General features: G+C 36.0%; 1 protein-coding gene across 4 annotated transcripts in view; it reads right to left on the bottom strand.

The window, feature by feature from the left end:
• Nucleotides 1-14,207, bottom strand: part of dgkb (diacylglycerol kinase, beta) — a 71,166-nt gene that overhangs the window by 50,760 nt on the left and 6,199 nt on the right. For 3 of the 4 annotated variants that reach the window (XM_017309705.1, XM_008430939.2, XM_008430940.2), the window contains exons 3-7: nucleotides 10,867-10,943; nucleotides 10,538-10,558; nucleotides 9,649-9,796; nucleotides 6,350-6,487; nucleotides 1,791-1,840 (exon numbers count right to left, since the gene is read on the bottom strand). In XM_017309705.1, coding sequence (XP_017165194.1) covers nucleotides 1,791-1,840; nucleotides 6,350-6,487; nucleotides 9,649-9,796; nucleotides 10,538-10,558; nucleotides 10,867-10,943 — 434 coding nt within the window. The remainder of the gene's footprint in view (nucleotides 1-1,790; nucleotides 1,841-6,349; nucleotides 6,488-9,648; nucleotides 9,797-10,537; nucleotides 10,559-10,866; nucleotides 10,944-14,207) is intronic. The other variant, XM_008430941.2, reaches the window with a different exon arrangement.

The following is a 14,207-nucleotide window of genomic DNA, read 5'->3' as shown; positions in this document are numbered from 1 at the left end:
GCCACACTGGATTATCAAGATGCTAAGGACAGTTTTGAAGAGGAGAGAGGAGAATCACAGGTTCATGTTTTGGTAGAGAAGAATCATGTTTTGGTGTTAATATGGATCGTACTGGAAAAACTCTCATATTTTTCCCACTTCCAGCAATGAGTGTTTTTAAAGACTTCCTCCTACTAACTTTACCTACAAATTTGCTTTTGTTTCCATGTTAAATTACTTTAAGAGCAGCAACAAAGGTTGAAAAACAAACTTATTCAGGTATCAAAATAGAGAATGTTTCTAAAAAGCAGATAGTTTCCAGAAATGACTTGATGAGCAGATTTTCAATATTATAATTTACTATGTTAGCCTATAAGATAGCTAACAGGAGGAAACTTCAACTTATGAAACTATTCTGTTGAAGAACTAACACGACTAAATACAGTTAGATCGATAGATAGAAAAATGCTTGTCAGTATATTGGATTCATTAAAATGCATTCACAATAAAATATCTGAACCTTTCAATATATTTATTACCACAATGACCAGTCGGGAGAAAACAGACTGCTAAATTATCAGCTGCATGAAAATGATTGTTGTAAAAATGTTTTTGAAAAAAGATGTTTGTCTTAAGATTACGTTAGTAGTGTATTTAGCATATTGTCAGCTCCATTAAAGTGGTCTGTATTTTTTTGTTTTTTGTGCCAACGTCACATTTTGCAAAAAAAAAAAAAAAACGAAAAAAAGATTTAAGCCATTATTTTTAGGAAGGTGACAATATGATATTTTAGCAGTATAACTACAATATATTTAACACATCTAATATACAAACACAGACTTAAATGTTTTTGGGTGACAAAAAAATAAAAAATTGAGAAGTACTCCAAAAAATACTGAAAGTTTCTTTTTTTGAATAAGAAAAGTGTTTGAAAATGTGTGACAAGATATACAGTAAAGATATAAAAAAATAACAGATTTGACCATACAGACATATAAGTAAATTTAACATGATAAACTGTTAAATTACAGTAAAAATCCCTGGGCATTTTCAATTTTTTCTGTTTTTTTTTCTTACACTTTAGATAGAAATATACTTTGCAGAATATGGACACAATTTTTAGGCCATAATTGTAAATAACTAAATTTGAGATTTTATTACCAAGAATTTTATATCTATATGTGTAATGATTCCATATAATAAAAGCTTAATATAAGTATAATATATTTTTTATTTATTCATCAAATAATTGGACCATTTTGGAAAAGCAGCGCAAAATGTCATCTGTTTTTGCATGAGGGGAAAAAGAAAACAGAAACAAGTTTCTCCTTAAATGAACCAGATTTGATTTGTTTGTTGCAGCTCAGTGAAGCATCCCTTCACAGATACATTTAGACCGCATTGCGCCACCTGGAGGACAGGATCAGGTGTGTTGGTGTGGGTGTTTGCACACCTGATGCCCCTGAGCACAGGTGTGTATGCAGCAGTAACAGGCAGTAAGGACTAAACTGAGGGGGTTGCACAATAATTGACTACAAGCCAATTCTTCTTAGCAAGTGTTTTCACTGCATTTTTGCAGCTTCATAATGGCATCTTAGTGATTTTGTTTGCTCTGAACACCAACAACCTGTGTTCCTGGTAGGATTCCAGATGTTGGGTCACACTTAAAACACTTAATGAGATTTTTATAGGCCTTTCTTTCCCTGTGCACAAATGTTTGATGATCCAAACCAGCTCTTTGTTGACTGGGGAATAAAAACACACAGATTTATGTGCTCGACTTGAAAGAGAAAAGAGGTAAAAATATTCACCGAGCTATCCAGCGATCCGTTTCCATCTGTGTCGTAGAGACGAAACATAACTGTGGAAATGAAAAACACAGCCAAATATTAGTCCTAGATCATTCTCAAACTTTTTCAGGCTGAGGTCCACTTTGCACATTCAACAAACACTGGCGGACAACCTAACTTGAAATTCCACCGCAATAACATCTTAATATACAAACTATGAAATTAAACTATTAGTCTCTGAACACAATTCCACTCAGGGCATTTTGAGTTATTTACATATTGTAAAAAGTGTGGTTTCTAAGCTTCTAATTTAGAAGCACAATTAAAAATTTTATTTGGCAAAAACAAAAATCATCTTCTGTACCATCTAATGTAAAAAAATATATGCACCCATTTATTTATCTATTGTATTTAATTAATTTAATTTAGTAATCTTCAATTAAATAAAAACAATAGCTGTTGAGGTGTGAGCAGAGCATCATAAGCAAGCAAAATCGAATTAAAAAAAACTAACAGTTCTCACTGAGTCCTACAGTAAACGGCTTAGAGCCGTTCAAAAGAATCGAATTGCTCGTAATCATCAAAGGAGGTATAACTTAGCTTCCTCAGATCGTACAAGTTGTCCTAGAGTTGTTTTCTATTCAGTTTTTCTTTTGAGTGACCCGGTTTTGAGCCACTTATCCATTATTATTTTAAACACGATGCTTTGGTAAGCTAGCTGAAGCGTCGCACTTTGAGCTGACGTCACGACAAATAAACGGTCGTTTACATGCAGTACGTATGGGTGCGTTCACACTGCAGCCTGAAGTGACTCAATTCCGATTTTTTGGCAATTCCAATTTTTTTTGCCAGGGCCGTTCACACTGCCAGTAAATGCGACCTTTATGTGTTCTGCAGTGTAAACGGTCAAACGACCTGAAAGTGTCCCGCATGCGCACTAGAGGGCGCAATAGCGTCAGCGTTCTTAGTGTTCTGCCAACCGCCATAAAAAGAAGAGCTCAGTGTTTGCGGAAGTAAACAGGGAGGCTAACGGTGGGGCTTAGCTTACATATTTGAAGTTGTTGTCCGACCGGAGCAGCATATTAACAACTTAATCCTCATATAGTCCGTCATGGTTGKTGTTTTTCTTCCCTCTTGCGCGTATCAGGACACAGAATAGTGAGATTTGTTGAGAATCAGTGACGTTCAGTTCGGATGAATGCGGCCAGGACGTTATGGTCGCATTTGAATCGGATACGTATGGGATATGGGTCACAATCAAAATCGAATCCGACCTTTGCTGTTCACACTGCCATGAAAAGATCAGATACAGGTGGCATTACGTCAAAAAAATCGGAATTGGGTCACTTCAGGCTGCAGTGTAATCGCACCCTATATGACCACCAGGGGGCGCCCGCGGACCACGAGCGATACGGGAACCACAGTTTCAGAAAGACTGTTCTAGATCAGTGCTCAACCTCCTCAATCTTTAAAGTGAATATTTACAGACAAACTGTGGAATAAAACATAATTTCACTCTTTGATGTTTTCTAGTGGCTTCAAATAAAAAGAAAATGAACTTTGTAAGCTGTTTGCATTTAAATTAAACATTGACAGTGAAGTTATATTCAACGTATGATTGCACTCTCCTGCGTCTCTTAAAAAGGGAGTAAGAAAATCTCACATATTTATTATTTTCTTATTTTTGCAAGAAGAAGTAGCGTCTATTCTTTAAATGCAGTGACCTGGGTCTGTTTCTGTTACACAATCAACAAGTCGCTGTTGCCATGGTAACAAAACAGCGTGCATAGGCAGATCTGTCAGAGATATTTATTTTAGAGAAGGTGTTGCTGTTACTCAGGTGCAGGTCCTGTCAGATTGATAAAGACGTGTTTATCTGATGTGTGATGGCTGCAGAAAGACCCAAGGCTGCACATCATGTGAGCCTAAAACCGACAAGCAAGAAAGGTGTGTGTGTGTTAACACACTGCCAAGGAACAAAATCAACAGGGATGTTAGAAATGCAATAGTGAGAAACAATTATTCACGTGTAGAAAACATTAAAGTCATGTGCCAAATTTTTTCTCTAAGATCAAAATCTTCAAAGAAGCTACCAAAAAAAACCCCAAAGCTCCATTTCAGTCTGCATACGATAGCTATTAGGTAAAATGTTAGGGTTACTGACGGCAAAGTTATAAACACACTGAACACCAGTGGCTGTTTTGGAAAGGTATCAATGTAAAATCTACATGTTTCTGCTTTGCATTTGCATCAAATATTTATTGCACCAGCAGGAGGCTGCGTAACTGGATTGCATGCTCAAGAGACAGCTGCATAACTCAATCAGAAGACTTCCTTTGGACAGATGAAAGTAAACTAGAAAATATTTTTGAATTTTCCAACGGTGCCTTATTTGGCACTAATTTTTTGCTCATTGCTTTCCCCAAAAAATCTCAGAGTAAGATTACCATGTAGTGAAAGACTGTGTTCTGTTTTACATAATAATTATCTTAAGACTGAAAGGACATTTCACACTACAACAGAACAAGCGGATACATAAAAACATATGTAACATAAACCATGTAAATCAGCTTCGCAGTCATCAGCAAGCCAGCAGAGGGAGCCCTCCTCCAATGAAGTAACTATAACCTCAGGTTCAATGAGATTTCACTTGGAGTTAGTGTTCAGAAATAGTCATGAAGGAAGAGTGAATTAAATTATTTAGTAATCTCTATGCTTAACGATCGTCATTCCTCTCAATTATTCAACATGCGACTGAGAATTACAGTGAAACGTCACTGAATAAAGACTCACTTTATCCCAATTAAGAAGTGTAACAGAATTCTGTTATAAATAACCTGCAGTATAAATTTATCTCAGGTAGATTTTATTAAATGGATGTAGAACCTTGTTTTTTCCTGTCTTTTATCAGATGTTTATAGTTCTGAGTCTGAAACATTTGTCTGGTTTTGGCTCACAAGGTTTGTTCAGATCAGGAAAGCTGTGTTGACCTGGAAAGAGTTTCAGTTTCTGAAACGCTTCAGAAACAGGACCGGTTTTGTGGACACAAGGATAGATTATTGACAGATTTTTTTCAGTTTTGGTTGTCATTGCCAGAGTTGTTTTAATGCAGATGATCTAATCTTACTGCAAAGCATTGTTTTTATTTATTCACGATACGATACATATTGCGATATTCAGCAAACGATACAATTCAATACACTTTTGCGATTTTCTGAAAGATTTTAGAGGAACAGAGTGATTTTGGTGACATTTTGTGACTGTTATAGAGTTGGATTTAATTAATTTAACTGAAAACTGATTAAAAGCACCAACTACACAATACCTGGCTCTGGTTGGACACAGACTTAAAGTCGACAGCTGGACAAAATGAATCAAAGTGGTGAAAAAACATGTTTCTTTTAATTGAAACAGTACAAACTGTAGCTTACATTCATTTATAAAGTAAATAAAGTGCACCAAGTACCTGCTCTGGATAGTTTGATACCTTTTTAACCCTTAACATCTGAAGGAATCACTCTAAGCCTGATGACCTAATCACTCTCCTGGTGAAGCAAACAGTGAGTGAGCAAGGTGACAGTTGGATGTTACGATACTTGCGGATGAATATCGATTTTTTTTCTAGGAAAGAAAATATCGATATATATCGCAAAATCGATATTATTACACAGCCCTAGTACTAAGTGGCAAAAATGTGTTTGCTTGAAATCGTTTACAGAAGGAAAAGTTGAAGTGGTCTGTTTGGGTGGTCATGTGTTGAAATAGAAAAACCGCATTCCAAAGTAAGTGCTTTTCTGATGAAAACATGACTTTAGGAGGACTGCCATTTTGTAAAACAAATCTTTATAGTTATAGTTCTTTATAGTCAATGCTACAAGATCAGAACCTACTAACAAATCAACAAAACCAGAATAAAACACTTTAATCGGTGTGTTTTTAGCAGCAGTTCAATAACACAATTAGCTAATGAGATTAGATTTGAACTTTTTTTTTGTTTATCACAACCATGTTGTGTCTGAAAAGAATCTATTTCTTTAAATCACAAACTATTTTAGATCATCTGTAATCATTGCAGCATAATTCAGTCCAGCTTGAACTTAAATCAGGATCTGATTTAAAGTGGGAATCATTCAGTTCAGTTTTAATAAATTTATACAGATAACATTTAAAATAGAATCACCCATTTTTTTACCAAAATGTTACAACAGGTTTAAAGTGGTCAGGGCTTCTTTACTGCTAATTTAGCCAAACCAAGTCATGCTAACATGAGTAGCACTTGTAGTTAGCATGCTTTGTTAACTACAAACCCCCCTAACTAATACCTCCTAGTATTAGATGATACCTACAGAGTATTAAGTAGCCTAAAATTCCCCCACAAATTAACTTGACAAAAACAGGGAGCATCTTTTAGCAACCACAGCTACAGGAGCAGCCCGAAAATAGACTTTAAATCAGTCAAAATGCTTCCCTGTGGTCCACTACAGCATGAACATGTAACCTTATTTGTCACTGGTTCATGCAATGCACCTTTGCCTCTGACTTCATGATGATAACAGAATCAGACATAGGATGATACTAACACTCTAGTTTGTCCTCAGGGCGCCCGGCTTCCAGCAGCGAGAGGTAAAACACAATATCCTTCAGCTGCACCGTATCCAGAGGACCGGGCGGGGCAGGGGTCTTCAGAGGAGTCGAGTTGCTTTTGATGAGCTTAAGGCCTGCAGGGGGACACAAACGAAAGGTCAAAACATCCTCCACAATGCCCCCGTTACCCCAAATACCTTCTGGTTAGGGTGCCTATCGTCACAGAACTGATCCATGGACAGAAACAGACTAATGTTATTCCTACCTTATTGTTTTTAATGAGATAGGAGTAAAAACTTAAGAAATGTAGTAAAATAAATAAATAAAAATCTTCAGAACCTGGAAGTTACATTGTGCACTGCACAAACACAAAATCTTACCAAGTAATTTTGGTCTACATTCTAGTGCAAATATCTTATTACACTTGAAAAAAGACAAACTAACTTAAAAGTAACTTTTCGACAAGGTATAGGTGCTTGTTTAACTAAATAATTCTTTAATATTGATGAAAAAGTACTTGTTCTATTGGCAGATAAATGAACTTTTAAAATGGGAGAAATGTTTTTTAAGTGAAATAATCTGCCAATGGAACAAGAAGTTTTTATCAATATTAAGGAATTATTTACTTAAAACAAGCATATATATGTTGCTAAAAAAGTTACTTGTAAGTTTTGTTTTGTCTTATTTCAAGTTTACTAAGATATTTCCACTAGAAACTAGACCAAAAGTTTTTTGTAAGATTTTATGTTTTTGCAGAGTATAACCATCTTGGCATGAGGACTGGACAATATGTCTGAAAAACACATCACAATATAAGTGTCTCATATCAGTTGATATCAATAATTATTGATTAGGTTTTTTAACTAAATATCTGAAATACTGGCAAACTGGTGACGTGACCTTTTCCTCTATTATCAACAGTTTCCGTATTTTTTATTTTTAAGCAGTGGAGTCACAGTGGTGAGATTTTAAACTGCTTCTGCGCAAGTTACTCAACGGGTCGTTGCTAGGTAACCAAAGAGTGAGTGAGTTGCTAGGTGACCAAAGAGTGAGTGAGTTGCTAGGTAACCAAAGAGTGAGTGAGTTGCTAGGTAACCAAAGAGTGAGTGAGTAGTTAGGTAACCAAAGAGTGAGTGAGTTGCTAGGTAACCAAAGAGTGAGTGAGTTGCTAGGTAACCAAAGAGTGAGTGAGTCAGTTGATTCCACCAACCAAAATTTTCATAATGTTAGTTTTAGAAACAAAGTTTTAGAAACCTACATTTTAAGTTCCAGGAATGTTTCAGCAAAGTCAATTTCTGTAAAGTATCAGGAAAGAACCTTCTACGTTCGTTGAAGGTTCAAGAACAGTTCTGAGAACGTTTTTGAGAGTTTTCTCCAAATATCTGCAAAGCGCTCCCTGTAGTTTGAGAAAGTACAAGCTGCATTATGTAGTTTTACAAAAACGTTTCTCATTTATGGAAAAAATTACCACAAAAGAACAAATAAACCTAAATCGCAGAACAAAATTATTTTCTGATATGGATTTGACAAAGAATTGGGGTCATTACTAGAGAAAGCTGTTTAATGCAAAAGCTAAAGGGATTTTAGATCATAACAGATGTTTGCATTTCACAGAGTCCAAGGTGAGAGAAGTTGCACAGTTAAATAATAGCAGTTGTTGATGATTTTGTAGAAATCCAAATGAAAGTACCAAAATGTTCAAAATGTAAATTTTGCATAAAGGCAAAAGAAATCCTCAAAAGTGCAAACAAACAATTTTTTGTTTCTTTTTTTTAAAAGTCAAAGTTAAGTTCATTCACTAGCACACTCCAGCAACAAGGCAGTTCAAAGTGAAACAAGCAATAAACATCAGATTATGGCAAATATCAATCTAATGTACATCAAATATGCCGATCAATGTTCCACTTCCCACTAATCAAAGGAAAACGTTTTACTGTTGCTTTTTAATAGGCAAGGCAGCTACTGGATTTAACAATGTTGCTAAATATCTCAAGGGCACAACTGCTTGGTAACACTTCAGCACTGCACCAAAGATGTCACCCAAAAAATCTAACAGTCGATATGTTAATAAATAAAATGCACAATAAATTAAACTTAAAGCAATGTAGGTAATAAACTAATGAAGAAAATGCCAATAAAAATCTCTGACTTTGGAAATACTAAAAAGTCAGAGTGTGAAAAGAATGTGTAGAAGACGATGAATACCAGTAATAAAAAACCCAACATGATTTGCTTCCTCCTAAGATTTCTTGGGTTTTTGCTTTTTTCCCCCCACAATTAAATGTTTTTAGATCATCAAACAAATGTTCAGACACATATAGCTTGAGTTAATGCAAAGAGCAGATTTCAAACAAATATTTCATACATTAAGGGATAAAGCTATCCAAACAAATATGGCTCTATGTAAAGAAGAATATTGCCATCTTGTTATCATCCAGATCAACCTGCCACCACCCTGTTTGATTACTGGTATGATAATTAACCGTTTTATAAAATTCTCTCTTAGTTTTATGCCAGTCTGTGACGGTCCCTCCATCGCACCATGCTGACACACAAATCATTATTCGTTCTTTCTCCAAATAGAAGGAACAATTTGCGCTTGGACAGTTTCCCCTCAAATAGTTGGACAAATAAAATCATGGATTCTAATATTAATGTGTCAGTTGGACTTTGTGCTGACCGCTGCCTTTTAGTGGGGAAATCTGTGACTGAATACATTGCGCACATTTATCTTGAAAGTTAACTGCAGTATTTGTGTTTATTTTATGGGTTCTTCTATGTATGTTTTGTTTTTGTGGTGTTCACTTTATTTGTTTTTCTAGATATATGGTACTGAAAGCAGTGATTCTTTGCATTGTTTTTTATTAATTACTGACATTAGACCCAGTAGTTTTTAACATCTAGTCTTTAGTTCTCTAATTACTGCTACAATTACAATTGAGATTTCACTTCTATTTTACTCACCATAAAAATCTGCAGCCAATTCAGCCTCTACAACCAGTGTGAGCCGGTTATGACACTACAAAACAACCAGTACCTGATCTAATGAGTATGTAATCTTTTTGGCATTATTACACAACAATGATTTAGCATAAATGCTAAAAACAAACAGAGCCCCTGCCAAGGGAATTGGCAGACTCTATGATTTACATTTCATGCCACCTGGCTGGTTGCTGCAGCAGAATTATAACATCTGATTACAAATATACGAGTATCTACGTAACACCAACATCTGCTGGGTTTACAACTGACTGTTTGCCTTGGGAGGGAGACGGAGGTTTCTTTCCACACTTACCAGAGACTCTGGGCTTGTCAGCAGATGAGGGACTGGGTTTGGGTCCCTTGTTGCTAAACGACATGAAGAGATGTTGACAGAACTCCTCAGGGAGTTCACTCTCCAGGAACGTCTGCATGAAGACCTTGAAGCCTTCGAAGTCAATCTCCTAAAGCCGAGACAGAAACAGGTGAATGGTCAGGATCCTCCCACAATCAAGTCTCAATCAATCAGTCAAGTTTATCTGTTCAGCACATTTCAGCAACAAGGAAGTTCAAGGTGCTTTTCGTCATGAAAATACAAAAATTAACAACTGAAGCATTATATTTTTGTAAGTGCTGTCATTCCAATCAAAACGTTGATTAATGTTTCATTTATTATGGCTCAAAAGCAACTCTAAACAGCTGGGTCTTTAGTCTAGATTAAAAGGAACTCAGTGTTTCTGCTGTTTTGCAGTTTTCTGGAAGTTTGTTCCAGATTTATAGTGCATAGAAGCTGATTGCTTCTGGTTCCACAGAGTGATGAACCTCCTTAGTATTCTCCATTGTAGAGCCAGTGGGCCAGTGACTTGGTGCTGATTGTTCGCATTCCTCAAATGATTCAGATCTGAATATCTGATATTTGTTTGTTTATTTGGATCGCCAACCCATTTCAGTAGCAATGTCTACTTTTCCTGGTGTCCGCGTCATAAAAAAAGCATTTATTACATAAACAATTACACACATTTAACATAATATTAAAAACATAGCACATCAATTCATTAATGTACAATTATAATTAATAATTCCAACTAAGCTAAAATGAGAAAAGTTTGGTTTGATTTGACTTCAGACAGTGAGAAAAAAACGTGTTTGTGCAAAATTCTGGTTTCAACTCTATATATAAATTGAGTAAAATATAAAACTGTTACCTGACTGAGGACTTCCTGCTTCTTTAACCGGAAGCATGAGGAAAAGATAAGTCAAGTTTAAATTATATTTGTGTAATACATTTGTATACAGCAACCATTCACATAAACATACAGAAAGACACTTTCATTGTTTTAACTGGAGTCAAGCCTGAGACACATCAGAGTTTCGACTTCATACCATCTTCGGTTTAGTTGCTGTCGCTTCAGTGTTTGTTTAAAATCACTCACTTAAATAACTTACCCATGTTAGGATTTTTTTTTCGGCACGTGGAGAAGAAACTACACTATAAAGGATGGGTTATGTAATGCAGTGTGAAGTCAACACACACCTCCTCTGGGTTGTATTTAGCCAACACTCCGTCTCCATGGAACTCCTGCAACACATCCTTCAGCTTCTTGGTGGAGTCTGAGGGAGAAATGTTTACAACATGTCATTCATTTATAGCCAAACTTACATCTGTTTTCATACTCCACATTAAAGGCTTTTACGCAGCTTTGTGTTGAGGACTTTTAGCAGATTATTTGAATTGCTACAGAAAATCTGCATTTTATGCGGCCATTGCTGCAGATGTTATGATCACTACTGAGAACTTGTGAGGAATAAAGAGAGGTTATAGGCTATATAATGGCATAAAGAGGTCATATATATGGAGTAGACGGGAAGGATGAGTGGGATAAACAGGGCTCCATGTTGTAACATAAATTTTTATTAATCTGATGCTACAATAGAAAAAATGCCTCTTAAATATTCATGTTGTTATAATTACAGTAGCTGATAAGATTTCTAACTCTGCTGCCTCTTCTTTTGTCTCCTGCACTAATAGCTCTGAATCTTTTCTTTAATCCAAATCCATTTCACCAACAGTGAAAAGAAATGAATGCCTCACGGTGGACTGTGTGTTATTATTACTGACCATCTTTATTAATGCACCATCGACGAAAAAACCATTCAGGAGCAGAGTGATAATAAATAAATAATAAATAAATTACCGGTCTGCTACATTCTCCAGGCACAACTAAATAGTAATTTACAATTAAGTCATGGTCAGGATTTAGGTTCATAAACACAAGCTATTTTCTTCAACTATAAAAGCAACCTAAATCCGTCTCTATTGAATAGCATATTGCGAATGTTCACATAAGCAATTATATTGCTGAAAGGGTAATTCTAATTGTTGTCAGACCTGGTGAGGCACACAGCTATTAAAATGTTATGAAAGTGTGCAAAGCTCGATTTAATGAGGGGAAAGGGAGATGCAGAGGAGAGGAGATGGAGGATGAAATGCCTATTGTTACCAAACAGGAGGTTTTATAACCAGGAGCTGCAGAGTGCATGCAGAGCAGCCAGGAGCTTCTGGAAACATGATTATCTGAAATCTGTCAGCTGTGCATCTTTGCTCCACATGCACATCCACACAGACTAGTTCTCCTCCAACTATGGTTCTATTTTAACTTGTACTTCTTCTTTACAATTACATACAGTATATTTGCACTTAAAGCTGCAGTATGCAACTTTTATCACAATATTTGTTGAAATTGTTATGTCAACATGTTATAAGGCAGATTATCTGGAAAAAAGAGAAAAAAATTGAGCTCCTCTCTTCTCACAGTGCTAATTATAAACAACCAATCAGAGCCAGGAGGAGGGTCTGAGCGCTGTCAATCACCCTCTGAGTGGTGCTGCTCATCATCTCTTCCCCCTGCCCTCATTGCTCTCTGATAGCAGCTAATACACTGCAAAAACGCAAAATCTTACCACGTAATTTTGGTCTAGTTTCTAATGCAAATACCTCAGTACACTTGAAATACGACAAACTAACTTAAAAGTATCTTTGATGAAAAAGAACTTGTTTCATTGGCAGATAAATTAACCTATAAAATGGGAAAAATGTCTTGTTATAAGTTAAATAATCTGCGAATTATTTACTTAAAACAAGCCTATATATCTTGCTAAAAAGTTAGTGTTAAGTTGGTTTTGTCTTATTTTAAGTTTGCTAAGATATTTGCACTAAAAACTAGACCAAAATTAATTAGTAAGATATTATGTTTTTGGCGTAGCCTGTTATGGATGCTAGAGCTAGTTAGCAAGGTCACAGATGATGGCAGACAAACAGATATTCTGTATCAGTAATATTTTGTCTGCCATTAGCACATTGAGCAGTGAGTACATCAGATTGATTGACAGCACTAAGACACTCCTCCTGGCTCTGATTGCTTGTTTCCGGTCAAGAGTTCATGGAGAAAGTGGAGGAAATTGATCTTTTCACAGATTATCTGTCTTATAACATGGTTACAATTTAACAAATATGTAAAAAAAAATGTTTTTTTTTTTATAAAAGTTACATACTGCACTTTCAATTCAAGTGATAGACCAATTTTTACAAACATGAATAAAAACAACTTGAAACTGGAAATAATTTTTTTAGTATATAGTCTGGACTGAGTTCCCTCGTCTGTTTACTGGTCCAGATTTGTATTCAATTCGAGAACAAAGTTGTTATTTTCAACTCAAATAACTGCAAGGCATTTATGGTGACAAACATTCATTATTCAGATTCACTGTGTGTGCTCTGAATAGTAACTAAAGATAATGGTTCAAACATCTGTGAGTTGTATTATGTACCATTGAAAGTGCATTGTAATCATTTTAAATGCAACCCTGAGGCAGCAACAAAAGATTTGTAGTCCAGTGCTGGACATTTACCCAACCTTCTTTCTGTTCAAAGAACATTGTTTTGTCTTTCTACAGAAATGTTTCAGTCAGCTCTACAATTTAAATATTTTAACAGATATTACCCTTAATGTTAAGGCTGCCACCTAAAATAAATCGCTGCACGCTCACGCAATAAAGGATACAGAGCAGATTTTGGACTGAAGCACCAAACTGGATGGCCAATCCAGAACCCCAGTGTGTGCAGTGACCGTTTGTCGAAATCTTTTATGGTCTGTTATGAAAACAACGAGCTATGCCAACACCTCAAAGCATAATATAAACATCCAGAGAAGGAAAACAACATTATGTGCAGCAAATTAATCTGTAAATTAACCTGTCCTTTTGGAGCAAGCCGTGTCAAAATCCTTACCAAACACTATGTTTTGGTGTTACCACAGTGATGTTACGGTCAGCTTACAGATAACACTTTTGTTATAGTTACGTCTGTGCTTTGATGCAGTCTGAGAAGCTTTGTTTAAGCTTGTGGTGCAGCGACCTCTGTAAATGTTTTGTTTTACTACGGAGGATTAGCGGAGCAGAAATCCTGCCAACTTTCCACTAATAAAACACTGATTGAGTTAAGCACCCATCAAACACCTTGCTTCCCTACCGAGTGTAACAGTTATGGGCTACGCAGCTAACTGCGGCTACAAAAGCAGCATCAGAAGATTCTAGGTTTGACTCCTGGCTAGCTCGCCACAGAATGTAACAGTTATGGGCTACGCAGCTAACTGCGGCTACAAAAGCAGCATCAGAAGATGGTTCTTGAAGGAGCCTGAGGTGTGAATGAAGACAATCACYGTTTTAGTTTTGGTGTTTTTTGTATTGATGATAGGGGGGRRAAAAAAAACAACAACAAACAATTACAAATACACAATGAGGGTCAAATTAATTCAAAATAAATAAATTCAAAAGATCAAAGTTCTTGTCCTTAGCTCGCCATCCTTTGCTCAGAAG

Source organism: Poecilia reticulata, linkage group LG16 (assembly GCF_000633615.1).
Source record: "Poecilia reticulata strain Guanapo linkage group LG16, Guppy_female_1.0+MT, whole genome shotgun sequence".
In the NCBI taxonomy this organism is placed as follows: Eukaryota; Metazoa; Chordata; class Actinopteri; order Cyprinodontiformes; family Poeciliidae; genus Poecilia; species Poecilia reticulata.
Note: the sequence above shows the minus strand (reverse complement) of the source record. Positions and strands in the feature narration are given on the sequence as shown.